Below are 13,534 nucleotides of genomic sequence, written 5' to 3'. Positions count from 1 at the left end.
TCGGAGTTCTAGAGATATATTGGATATTAATGAAGCGTTTGGTGAAAAAATAATGGTTTGGGAGGTGATTTCTGTCAAGTAGTACCTGGAGTTCCAAAATCGATAAAAGCTGAGACTGTAAAAGCTAGCTTGCCAAAGTTATACTTCTGGCCTCAAACGAAAAAGATTCAACTGACAAGAAATATAAAGTAAGAACATACCCAATATTCTTGCTTCGTGTCAGAAACGAAGAAAAGCATCCAATAAAATATTATTTGGTTCTTCATGAATATTTGGTTATCAATCCCAATGGTAATACCAGTGCATTTAATAAGAGAAATATTTCTGTCATTAGACTTTGTGCAAATCGCATGGTAGAATTAAAAAGATATATTAGCTAGCAGAAACGAATATGTTGATCAACTAAATAAAAGGTTGAATGCAAAATTTTATAGTAAAAATAAAATATTTTTCAGTATTTGACTCAGCAGAAAATAGTATCAATAATTACTACCAAGAAGAATACTTAAATACTTTAATACCAAATGGTCTTCTACCATATATGTTTGTTGTCAAGTTTTTATTTCTTATGTATGTTAGTGTCACCGTATATATAATATACTAAGTTAAAATTGATCTTCCATTGTATATAGGTTAATTTTGAAGAAAAAATATGCCCGTCATGCTACTGAAAAACTTAGATACGCCGAATAGCTTATGTAATAGCACACATGGTATATAGAATTTTTGACAATAACGTAATAGATGCAATAATTATGATACTGGTTAGTGTGCTTCTAAGTATATTCTTATCCATGAATTCAACTTTCGTCTTCCGAAACTAAGAAATATCCATTTAAATTTGTGTGTAAATAATTTTTAGTATGTTTATGTTTTGCACTAATAAATAAAGCATAAGGACAAACATCCTAAATATTGGACTATATTTACCGCAATATATTTTCTTGTACGTACAACTGTATGTTGCACTTTCAAGAGGGATATCAAGATCGACAACAAGAGTTCTGGTTAAGGCAGAGCAACCAACGCATTAAGAGGAAACTTATAAAAAAATATTGTCCACAAAAAAGTGTTCGTTAAGATATCATCATACTAAATGCTTTTAAACTATAATATATAATTATCTAACTAACATAACAAGATTGATCGTTTCTGTTAGTTTTGATGATGTCCTTTTATTTTAAATTCATGTATTATGCTAATGTAATAATATTTTTCGGCATTTAGATGATTGTTGTATTATTATACATAAAATTTTCTCTCATTAATTAAATTTTATTGTTCCTTCATATAAATAAATATTTAAATCATCACGTGTCATTACTAACGTGCAACGCACATTCATAGATACTAGTATAAAAAATAATATTTTATTAATTAGCAATTACAACGATAGAAATATAATTTTCTTTACTAAATGATATTTAACAAATATAGTTTTCAAAAGTTTTCGATAAGGCATGATCATTGAAGTTTAAGATAACTAACATATATCTATGAGATTGAGTTGATTTGGAATTAATTAAATAGTTTGGCTTGTTTATTATGAAATTTTAATTACAAGGAGAAAAGAAAAGGTAAAAATTGACTATTTTCCTAAAATTGAATTGTTTTCCTTGATTTTTCATAAGGTTACTAACACCAAAAAATTGATTTTTTATCCTAATATTATGTAGCAACAATATCCAGTCAAATTCTTCCTCAATCTAAATAGTTTGAAAAGTTTTCAATTTTTATTATTTTTAAGTACATTCTAGATTAGCAAAATATATGGCAACAAAAGGAAAATTATATAAAGATTTGCATAAAAAGAAATGTTATTACACACACATACCAAATATGTATGATTTCTTTTTTTGCCATTTTGTTCTTAATTATTTTACAAAGTTAGCAAAAGCTTAATTTTAATTTTCTTGACTAATATGTTAGTCAACAAAACAAATATCATTGTTAAACTGAGTTTTCATAACTTCTATAATTATTTAACATATTATCATCATAATCAATTAATTAAAACAATTAATATCCTTCTTAAATAACGGTATTAATGTCTTTAGCTGAATTAGATACTAATCTTCAAGTTCTACAATTAAGTTGTCGCCATCGCGATATCCTACAAAGTACAGAAGATCATACCGTTGAATCAAATACTAAAAATCGAGCCGTATACAATCTTACACTTAATTTGCGTCAATATTCATCTATTTCTGAATCAACGTCATATAATTGTCATTATTCGTACTTTGAATCGCGCCTACTATACCTCTAAACTGCAAGTTAACACGCACCAACTATAAAGCCGTTATTGTTTACTGCTTGCAGACTCGACAAAAGTGTATTTTACGCCATAATAAATTACACACTATTCATATAAGGGATGTAACATAAATAACGGATCATATTCATTATTTACTTTCTCTAGCCATATATATAAATTATATATTGATTGTATATAATTGTACACATATAATACATAAATTATACATATATTATACCTTCATCGGCTATTTCTAGTTTAGTTACCTAGATGGGCGGCTATTTGGGTTAATTCTTCTTCATATAAAGACTCAAATATGAAGATTTCAATAATAATCCAATAATAACCAAATTTGGAAAAATGATAAATAAGGCCCAAAAAACTCATTTTCAAAAACCCGAATCAAATATATAAAGGCCCAAATATCCTCAAATATTACAAAATTTTCAGTTTCTTCAACTGAACTATTTTCTCTCTCATCACATCGGGCGTGCACACAAAAGCACAAAATACACACACACACACACACAGTTCCTCCATTTTAGTGAACTACTATTCTCTTCTTCAACCCCACCACCCCATTAACCCACCCCCCCTAAACAATCCCCACCCTCTTCCCCCTTCTGGGTTTTATCAGTTTTTATCATTTTCTTTGATTTTTTTCTCACAAGTTCCTACCTTTAATTTCAAGAATTTAGAAAGTTTGAAGTCTTTAGAATTGGAAATTTTGATTCTAAAGTTGGGTTCATGAAATTAATATCAAAGATTTAAATGGAGAATTCTGCTGCTGCATCGGACGAACCTCAAAAGAAGCGTCCTCATCTCAACACTGTTTTAATCTCCTCTCCTACTATGGCTCGCCATTCTAAAGCTTCTTCTGATAATAAAACTGTAAGCTTTTTTCCTTATTCTTTAATAGCCACAATTTATTATTGTTGTTTTTTTGGTTATTTCTGTAACTGAATTTTTTTCTGTATTTTAGCTTAGTTACATATGTTTTTAGGGTTCTATAGTTTTAAAAAGAATGACCCTTTTCATATGTGGTTCTATTTATTTTAGCTTAAGGAGATAAAAAGTTTTTGGCTTTACTTTTTTTGTTGATTTTTAGCTTAATGCTTTTATGGTTTTTGTAATTGAAGTGGTTGTATTGTATGTTAGCTTAGTGACATATGTTTTTAGGGTTGCATAGTTTGAAAAAGAAAAACCCTTTTCATATGTGGTTCTATCTTTTTTAGTATAAGGAGTCTTAAATTGGTGTACTTTATTTTATTAGTTTGATTTTTAGCTTTAGTTTTTTTTTGTGAAAAGGCTTGTTGATCTGTAAAAACTCATTTGTTTGCTGACTAGTTTTCAGTTTTATGGATGAATTAGAGTGTGGTAGTTTATGCCATGAGAATGGACGTCTGTGTTTTTGCTATAAAACCTAAAGTTAGGACTTTATCTGCGATGAAGTTGTGATCTTGATGAGAGCTTGTTCAAGGATGATCAATTTGTTGTATGGATGATCCTTTGGGGTATTATTTGCTGTAGTGGGCAAGTGATGAAAAGCACACCCAAGGGCCGTATCTTAAAGGTGGAATGTAAACCATGGTGAGCTAGGTTTGAATCCTAACTTAGGTAGAAAACTTGAGTGTATCTTTTTCCATCCCCCCAAGTCTAGGTGGATAGAGGTACCTTATACAAGTATTGGTGGGAGGATGTAGGTACCACTGGGATAGTCGAGGTGTGCGCAAACTGACACCTCAAACTGACCATGATACCAAAGGTTTAAAAAAATAATGGAGAAAGAAAAAGAAAAGCACATCCCTAACTATTGGTTTAAAGTTACTTATATGGAAAGAGTTGATCTTGACATCAAAAAGGAGTTTTATTAGGTTGTGCCTGCATGGGTGTTTTCTCTCTTTGAGGTTCTTATTGCCAGATACTAGCTTATCTCCTGTTGGTCTCAGTTGTTGCCTTATCTGAGTCCTATACATGTGCTGCTTTTGTTCGATGTTTGGAAGGTTCTGGTTAATCTAAATGTTGAATGTCAAGTGATTGCTGTTCTATAATAACTTTGGGAATAACTGATATGAGTAGAATGACGAAAGTCTCTCTCTCCCTCTCCCTCGCTTTTATTTGTCTAATAGAGTGAAAATCTTTTAAACAATGATATATCTTTCGAAATTTTAAATTTTGTGGGACTAAAGTTATAGAAGTTACAGTCTCAAGGGGATGACCTAATGGTCAAAAGATGAGCAACAAGTTTGGGAACAAAGGTTTGAACCCCAATAGAGGCTATATTAAGTAATTCTTCCTATTTGCCTAAGTTTTGGTAGGTAGAATTACTCGCAACCCGCATTTTACGGGTGCCCTTTTGGATTCGGTGAGGTTTACACAAGCTGACTGGAGAGTGCCATTACTGAAAAAAGTTGTACAAGTTACGGATTTACAGAAGCGTCTATCTTAAAACATTCCTTTTTTGGGCGACTATGGTATTTCCCTAGAGGTGCATCCTTGTTGATTGCTATTAATTACACATCTATATCATACTATTAATTTCCCTCACCTTTTGTATAAATGTACTGCTAATCCACTAGCGCACAAAGTGACTTTCTGTTAGAAAATTGTGAAATGTATCATTGATTCATTGTTTCGTTAATTGATTTTAACTTTATTGTAAGAACTTCTCCTCAATTAAATACAACTGATTATCAAGTAGTCTTTGGTTAATGCGGTTTGGTGAATATAGAGCAATAACTGATAAAGATTGCATATTGTTTAATCTTCACGTGGAAAACTTTGCCAATTTCATTGTGCCAGTCACTTGCTCTTGCTTATGGTGTGATAGTTGGTTCAGATAACCGAGCGTATATTGCCCAAAATAACTTGTTACTTGCCTTTGTATGATTGTGTATCCTACATATGACTGGACCTGCCATGAATTACTGCCCTTTCCTAGTTAGGTAAATGCTAATGTCTTTTTTTTTCTGTGTAATTATTAGGAAGCCTTTATTATAAGATGTGATCATTGTGAACCTTAAGGGGGTGCACTTTTAAACTGCTTATGCCTTCATTAACTAGTTGCTAAGATAATACGACGATAGGTGCAAAATGCCAAAAGAAATTTGCACTATTCTGCCGACTTAGAAGAAGAGAATGGAAAGAACTTCAAGTAAAGATGGATGCTGTAAATGGAGGTTGATTTTCTTCCGTTGCTTCTTCCTCTCTTTGGCATGTTCTTCCTTGTCCTTATCCTCTCAAATACTCTCCTCAGGTCTCCGGTCTAAAAAATGTGAACCACCATTGAATATGTTTCACACGGTTTTCTTTTTTTGCAAACTATTATCCATTCAACTAGAAGAGCTCAAACATATCTAGGCACTTAGCAAGCATTCAAGGTTGTGGCCTAGTGGTCAATGAAGTGGGTGAGAACCACGAGGTCTCAGGTTCAAATCCCAGCGGAGGTAAAAAACACTAGGTGATTTCTTCCCATCTATCCAAACCTTGGTGGATAGAGTTACCTGGTACCAGTTGCTGGTGGGAGGTGGCATGTATCCTGTGGAATTAGTCGAGATGCGCGGAAGCTGGCCCGGACACCACGGTTTTAAATAAAAAAATAGGCACTTAACAAATCTGAAAATAAAACCTTCAAAATAGTTGAACGACGAAATCGTCAATAATCATCATTTTAGTAGCAAAGTGAATTTGGACCCTGTAAAAGAACACATAGCTTGTTCAATATTGTGTGGTCATGAAGAAATGAAACTTCTGAACAATTGGGAATGTCATTCACTTCTAGTTTGTGTACAATTACAATTTTGTTTGACTTGACCAAATTTAGGATGAAACTAAATCACCATACATCTTATTTACCTTTATTGTGGATCAAATCAAATTTAGTTTGGCGAGAGAGTTGTAGCAAGTACTCGGAGTAAGAAATTTTCTCTTTTAGCATTTCAAAACAAATGCGTCTTCCGTAGCCATCATACCAAAAAAAAGGAGGGAGCTATGAACATCAAGGACTACAAGCCTATAAGTCCAATGGGAAATATCTACAAGATAATTTCTAAGGTGCTTTCTAGTAGAATAAAGAAGGCGTTGGATGAGACAGTGTGTGCCTCTCAGAATGTATTCGTGGAAGGATGACAAAACTTAATGCAAACTTTAATGGCAAACAAAGTGGTCGACTCTAGAAGGAAGCAGGGAGAGCCGGGGATCTTGTAGAAATGGGAACTTAAGAAGGCCTATGATCGTGTGAACTGAGAGTTCCTGGCTTTGTAATGTTGAAAATGGGATTGCAGGATAGGTGGCGGAATTGAATTTAATTCTGGCATCAATAGTCAGATTCTTGGTCTTAGTGAATGGCAGAATTAAGTTCTGGTATCAACGGTCAAATTCTTGGTCTTAGTGAATGGCAGAACATGTAATTCTTTTGGTAGCTCGAGGGGTTTGAGACAAATGAACTGCTATCTCCTGTGCTATTCATTTTAATGTTAACATATGTAGGCAACTAGTTATTCCGTCCATCTTAAAGTAATAGAATTTTGATTTGATGGAGCTATCTAGAAGGTTGAGAGAGGGGGGAAGTGGACATCGGTCCCCAAAGAAGGAAGGTTACAGCTTTTGGCTGAAATGAGTCTAACTTTAGGTGAGCTGATTTTTACTGGGTATGTTGTTGATTTTAGATATGAAATTTTCCCTGTCTAGAATAGTAAAAATTATTTTGAATTTCAAATTTGGGAAATCTGCGGACATTTTGGTTTTGATTTGAATATCTGCCTTTTGGGGAAAATCCTGCTCACTGTATTACTTAATTATCTGATTACCTTTTTTGTTTCCTTCGGTCAGTATATGAACGTCTTGCTCTTTAGTTAATTTTTTTATGGGGCATATCTCAATTCCTTATCAGCACGAAACTTACTAAATCTTGTGATGATAGTGACAGTAACAGGACTATCATGGTTAGCTTGTAAAAGTTCTTCGTAGAAAAGTCTAACATTACTCACCAGGAAAAAAATTGAAAAATAAAAATAAATTCAGCAAGAACTTTATTGATAGAATCTTGCACAAATTCTGTTTCCTTTAGACGCATCTGTTGCGAAAATACAAGAGTGCATATATATGTATATATATGTGTGTGTTCCTTTAATTCAGAGAAGCAACATTCTTATATTTGCGCTACTGGTCAATATATGCTCATAATTGTATAGGGATAACTCAATTTAAGAGGTAAAGTAACATATCCTTAAGAGTTAAGTGTTGCAGATAAGTAATCTGTATCAGTAGTTGCATTTGGCTTTGTGAAATTACATATTATTTTCTTATCATCTTTGTCTAACCTGATGTACAGTGTTTTCCTCTGCTTTTGCTTAAGAAAATAAATAACTCTTGATGTTTAAAAATTACGTGATATTTAAATTGGAAAGAATGTTAATGAGAAATTCCATTTTCTTTGTTATATATGGATGAATTGAAGGTATATCATGGGTTCCAAAAATGTTTAATTTTTTTGATAACCAAGAAATCCCCTAGGGTTAAAGGCGCATGGTTCGAAACTCAGTGGATGATGGGCCTGCCTCTACACTTCTCCAATTAAATGCCAGGCTTTTGTCCGCCAGGGTTCGAGCCCGTGATGTGCGCCTAACCCACACATTACTTGCTGCACTCTTACAACTAGAACAAAGTCTTAGGGGCCCAAACATGTACAAAATTTAATAAAGATGGATGAAAGATTGGGTTTCTTTTTTTGACAGGTTGATGCTGCAGTTCTCCATTATCAAAATCAAAAACTAGTTCAGCAGTTAGATGCGCAGAAACATAAGTTGCATGATCTTGAAGCCAAAATGAAAGAATTGAGGGACAGACAAGCTTCTTATGATAACTTCTTGGTTAAGTTAAATCGAATGTGGAATCAGGTAACTTCTTTAGGTATCCTAATTGTGTGGTGATTGATCTAAATAGCCTAACTTGTGATTTGCATTGGTTTGATGGTCTTCTAAATAATTCCATGTAGCTAGATGATGATCTGATTCTCCTTGGAGCATCCAGTGGGGCTGATCAAATTGCTTTGAAGAGCTTGGATCATCTAGATTATTCTCGAGGTTGGCTGTTACAAGTTTAAGTGAATATGGGTTTCTTTATTATCCTGGAAGCGCAATATAGAAAAGATAAGCTCTTTTGCATTGTATTGAGAATAACTCGTTGATTTCTAATAACATTTAGGTTCAGTTCCATCTTGTCCTGCGGAGGAAATTTTCCTGTGTAGGGTGTTGAAAACCAATGCTATTCCAGGCAACGCCAATGCTGGATCCATTGTGAATATCAAGGAAGCTCTTGATCTGCGTCATTCTTCTACTCTTGAGTTGATGAAATCGTTGGAAAACGCTATTGATGCTCAGCGTATTAAAACTGAAAATCTTACTCATGTTTTGGAAGGAAAGCCATCAGCAGAAGGTTGGGAACCTGGAAAGACCTTGATGTGGTCCTACTTTCCCCCCTCCCCCTTTATTCTCTGATTACTTTGCAAGCGTTAGTTTTCTTCAGAATTTATTTTGTTGCTATGTACTATGTATAGAACTGGTGCTTGAATCTGGTCTAATCTGATTATTCTACCATCATTGGAATTTTTCAGATACTATCATTCTTTTAAGTAAGATCGATGATATGATGAAAGATGAGGCTAATTATCTCCGTCAAGTAATTGATGTTCTTCATTTGAAACACAAAGAATATGCTGATGCAATCGAAGCTTGTAATCAAAGCCATTCAGTGGATCAATCTGAGTTAAAGCGCCTTGAAGGTATTTGCAACATTCCTTTGTTCCACACGTGAACACATTTTTTAGGTCATACGCATACATTTGTGAAATCTCTCAAGTACAATCAGTGTTATGAGTTACAGATCAACATTGATATCAAATTGTGGGGCGTATGTATGTGGTTGTTCAAATTGATATGTAATTAGCTTTAACCATTGTGTATGATGGCATAGATGTGCATGTCTATTTTTCAGCTCATACATGTACCTAACGTAAGGTATTGAGTACAATCAGTAAAATTAATTAGCATTGCGAGTTAGAGTTCAACTTTGATATCAAATTGATTGGTGTTTGGTATATGAATTTCAAATTGGAGATGTAGCGTTTAACTTCAGGCATTGCATATGATGACATGGGTGTGAATACCTATTTGTATTGGCTAACGTCTTTTAAGCAACTGCCACTGTGCCTTGAATATGTGTCTTTTGCTAATGGTAAAAGGTGAGCTGGAGGAAAGCATGTCAGAACTTGAAGATAGTAGAAGGAAGTTAGTTACTCTAAAAATGCAGAAAGATTTGGCATCTGGGGGGCAGGTAACAGTTTCAAGTGCGGTAAATGGTAGTATGTCACCAGAGAAGCCTACAGACCGAACAAAAGGTGTGCGGGAACTGAAGGAGTCTATAGAAGAGGCAAAGGTACCGTCACTGTAACTTACCCCGTGTCTTGCCTGCGTGATGTATGCACATTTAAATATGATGTTTTGATTGCAGGCACTGAATGAGGACCGCCTCTCTGAGCTTCAAGATGCCCAGGAAGATAATCTACATTTGTTAAAGCAGTTGCAAGATCTTCAGGTTTTCACCAAGAATTTCCTGGATTCAGTTTTTCAAAATTTAAAATGTATTTGACATTAAAATGCCTAGTGCATTTATATGTTGTGAGGCTAAATTGTGATTTTTCTTAACCATACAGAATGAACTAAAGGATGACAGATACGTGTCTTCATCTCGTGCTTATACCTTACTCCATGATCAACGTCATCATTGGAATGCTGAGGCAGAGCGATACAAAGCTCTGACAGACTCTCTTCAGGTTAAGCTACATTACTCTTCATTTCACATTGTGGTTTAGATGGTACCTAGCTTGTCGTCTTTGCTTATAATTAAATTCAGGCTGACAGGTCTTTCATCGTACGGAGGGAGAAAGAACTGGTTATGAAAGCAGAGGCTATGGATTCAGCAAGGAAAGCAGTTGATAACTCCGAGTCAAGGATTGAGGAATTGGAGCATCGCATGCACAGATGCATTATTGAAAAAAATGAGCTGGAAATCAAAATGGAAGAAGCAATTCAAGATGCAGGTCGGTGTATTTTCAAGTCAGATTTTTTTGTTGGTCTGTTTATGTAATAATCTGCTTACTTGAAGGTAGACTTTTGTAGGAAGAAAAGACATTAAAGAGGAGTTTCAGGTGATGGGCTCTGCTTTATCAAAAGAAATACAAATGATGGAAGCTCAGCTGAATCGTTGGAAGGAGACAGCTAAGGAAGCTGTTTCCTTACGTGAAGAAAGACAATCATTGGAAGCTTCAATAGGAAGAAAGGTTTGGTCTTGGTGCCATAATATGATTTATATCTTATTACTTCTCAGTTAATAAATAGGAAATCAATTTCTTAACTAGGAAAAAAGGGATTGGGGTGTCCATTTAGATAACTAATGGAAGATCTTTTTTCTTTGAGAAGGTAAGCGAGAGTGTGTTACATCAGTGCTGCTGTAAAATCTTTGTGGAATTATTTGCCTTGTGATCTTGTGTTTTGGGTTCTTCGGGTTTCTTTTGGGTGGGAGTGGGGTTTCCTTGGGGAGGTGGGAGGGGGGGGGGGGATCTATCAGCACAGTGTCCCTAGTGAAAGGTCAAAGTTATAAACCCCACTTGTCTCTGGTTTCCCTTGCCCCTTCCCCACAAACACCCAAAATAAAAATCAAAAAGGGAGCTGAAAGAATAGGGAACATACAGATCATATTTCAAGTGATTCCATTTTTATTTCTGAGCCTTGGTGGGCACTAGCCAGAGTTACCCGGTACCTGTGCTGGTAGGAGATAGCAGGTATCTGGTGGGAATAATCGAGGTGCGTGTAAGCTGACTTGTACACCATCATTTTGGAAAAAAGGCAGATGTTATTTCAAGTAACTCCATTTTTTTGTTCTGAAATGGTTCAACTTGCTGCTGTAGGCTATTGAGCACAAAGACTTGATCAATAAATGTGCTCACCAGACTGGGGAGATCCGAACGCTAAAGGAACTCGTAAGTTCTTTAGCATAGACCTTTGCTTGTTCATTACCAGGTTCTGTCCTTGTCATTACAAGTTACATGCCCGAGTCTTCTTGCAGGCTGAGAAGATGCAGAGGGACAAACAGGAACGTCAAATATTCTTGGACATGCTTGGCCAGCAAATCTATGACAACAGGTAGATTAATTTATTTCACTTCTTGGGATTTAACCTGGAATAAAATAGAAGTATCTGTGGCTCTATTTTATTAATCGGCACAACACGTGTATGTGTGTGTGTGTTGTATGTATGTGTTATATATATAATAAATATATGTCCTAGTGTTCTATTGGTTGTCATATGTTACTAGAGATGATGTGAAAATGATTAAGTGGCAATAAACGATCTCGCGGGCGCATATGAGAATCAAAATGTTTGGGGATTGCAACTGATATAAATTTAAAAAAAACATTTGTGGAGGTTGCAAAGACTGGTTCCGCTTTGTCGACCTGCAGTATTTAGTTGGAGAAGAGTAGAGGGGTGGGCCCATTATTTATCGAGTTTCAAACCGTGTGCCAACAGGCGCTCGGGGACTTTCTCAGTTATCAAAAGATGTTTTCAGTAAATTGGTAGTCTCCTGTATTCACAACAAGACTTTGACCACTTTGCTAGAGACATAACGGAAATCAGAGAGTCGGAGAGAAGAGCTCACGCACAAGCTGAAATTTTGAGAGCTGCTTTGAATGAACATGATTTGGAATTGAGAGTGAAAGCTGCTAATGAAGCTGAGGCTGCTTGTCAGCAGAGGCTTTCCGCTGCTGAGGCAGAAATTGCAGAATTGAGGGCAGAACTGGATGCTTCTGACAGGTTCCTTTCTCTGATGCTTGCTTCTAAACTTATGATGCATTTTCTGGTTATCATAATTTGTGTCTTTCTGGAATGTCTAGAAATGTACTTACGTGAAAATTGTGTGTCACCTTGATGCACTAACAACAGTTGGCCAGTCATCAAATGCCTTCTATCTTTTTTTGATGACGATGGTCCATCCAGCTTGCGTCCACCTCGACATGTATATATCTGCTTTAGCCAACACCTATTTAGAAATAAAAATAAGCAGCAAAAAATAAAAGTGCTAGCAGTAGGTATCCTGCTACCAATATATGTCCACATGTATATATCTGCTTTATCCAGTGTGCATCCATCATCTATTTAAAATCTAATAATGATCTTCGCTGTATCCAATGTGATCAAGCTTAGCAATTTATTAGAGACACTCGTCTTTATCCTGTTTCCTAAGCCGAGGGTCTTTCGGAAACACCCTCTCTGCCTTCTTGAAGGTAGGGGTAAGGTCTGCGTGCATACTACCCTCCCCAGACCCCGCTCGTGGGATAACATTGGGTCTGTTGTTGTTGTTGTTGCTTTACTCGTCTTTATCCTGTAACCATATAAGGTTTCCTTGCAGAGGTGTTTTAGAGCTAAGAGAAGCGATAAAAATAAAAGAAGGGGAATCAGAAACTTATATTTCCGAGATTGAGGTACTCAACTGGATGTGTTTGTTACAATTTATTGCATCACTTTCTCTCTGTTGCTTTCTTCTGATCTATTTACATTTTAGACTATTGGTCAAGCCTATGAAGACATGCAGACACAGAACCAACATCTTCTCCAGCAACTGGCAGAGAGAGATGATTATAATATAAAGGTCTCTATTATTATATTTCCCTTTGTTGCAATTAATATTCTACACCCGGTGGTCATTCATAGGGAGTGATGCAGTTGACCTGTAGTCATGTTTACTTCTGGTTTTCAAGTGCAGTTAGTATCTGAGAGCGTGAAGATAAAGCAGGAACAAAGCTTGCTTCTCTCTCGGAAGCAGGTATCAACAGCTAAACTTCAAAAGGCTAAAACATCACTGGAATCTCTGAAAATGAGGATGGCTCAAAGTGAAGACCAGGTAGCCTTTTGCCTCTTTTTTGGCACGTAGAGGTTTAATTTGGAATTGTTTGTTCTTTTCTCAACCATTATAATATGTTGTAGATGAAAGTTCACATCATGGAAGCTTTAAGTTATATCCAAGAAGATAGACATCTTGCAGTCACCCTGGAAACTGCCAAGCGGGAATTGGGAGATGCTGATAAGGAATTGAAGTGGCTGAGATCTGCTGCTTCCTCCGCTGATAAGGAATACGAACAGCTCAAGAGAAAGTTGGCCGAAATAGGGGTGGAACTGGGAACTGAAAGGTGATATTCTTTTCAACAAACTCTTTTTATTACAA

At 35.5% G+C, this 13,534-nt stretch overlaps 1 protein-coding gene across 1 annotated transcript in view; it reads left to right on the top strand.

The window, feature by feature from the left end:
- Nucleotides 2,734–13,534, top strand: part of LOC109223934 (E3 ubiquitin-protein ligase BRE1-like 2) — a 12,558-nt gene continuing 1,757 nt past the window's right edge. The window contains exons 1-17 of the mRNA XM_019388432.1: nucleotides 2,734–3,148; nucleotides 7,993–8,154; nucleotides 8,253–8,340; nucleotides 8,462–8,692; nucleotides 8,871–9,038; nucleotides 9,498–9,691; nucleotides 9,767–9,850; nucleotides 9,969–10,088; nucleotides 10,169–10,355; nucleotides 10,435–10,595; nucleotides 11,223–11,294; nucleotides 11,381–11,457; nucleotides 11,932–12,126; nucleotides 12,722–12,794; nucleotides 12,875–12,961; nucleotides 13,076–13,213; nucleotides 13,297–13,499. Coding sequence (XP_019243977.1) covers nucleotides 3,029–3,148; nucleotides 7,993–8,154; nucleotides 8,253–8,340; nucleotides 8,462–8,692; nucleotides 8,871–9,038; nucleotides 9,498–9,691; nucleotides 9,767–9,850; nucleotides 9,969–10,088; nucleotides 10,169–10,355; nucleotides 10,435–10,595; nucleotides 11,223–11,294; nucleotides 11,381–11,457; nucleotides 11,932–12,126; nucleotides 12,722–12,794; nucleotides 12,875–12,961; nucleotides 13,076–13,213; nucleotides 13,297–13,499 — 2,360 coding nt within the window. The 5' untranslated portion in view covers nucleotides 2,734–3,028. The remainder of the gene's footprint in view (nucleotides 3,149–7,992; nucleotides 8,155–8,252; nucleotides 8,341–8,461; nucleotides 8,693–8,870; nucleotides 9,039–9,497; nucleotides 9,692–9,766; nucleotides 9,851–9,968; nucleotides 10,089–10,168; nucleotides 10,356–10,434; nucleotides 10,596–11,222; nucleotides 11,295–11,380; nucleotides 11,458–11,931; nucleotides 12,127–12,721; nucleotides 12,795–12,874; nucleotides 12,962–13,075; nucleotides 13,214–13,296; nucleotides 13,500–13,534) is intronic.

The sequence above is a fragment of the Nicotiana attenuata genome, chromosome 3 (assembly GCF_001879085.1).
Source record: "Nicotiana attenuata strain UT chromosome 3, NIATTr2, whole genome shotgun sequence".
In the NCBI taxonomy this organism is placed as follows: domain Eukaryota; kingdom Viridiplantae; phylum Streptophyta; class Magnoliopsida; order Solanales; family Solanaceae; genus Nicotiana; species Nicotiana attenuata.
The sequence above is the reverse complement of the archived record's forward strand: the minus strand, read 5'-3'. Positions and strand labels throughout refer to the sequence as shown.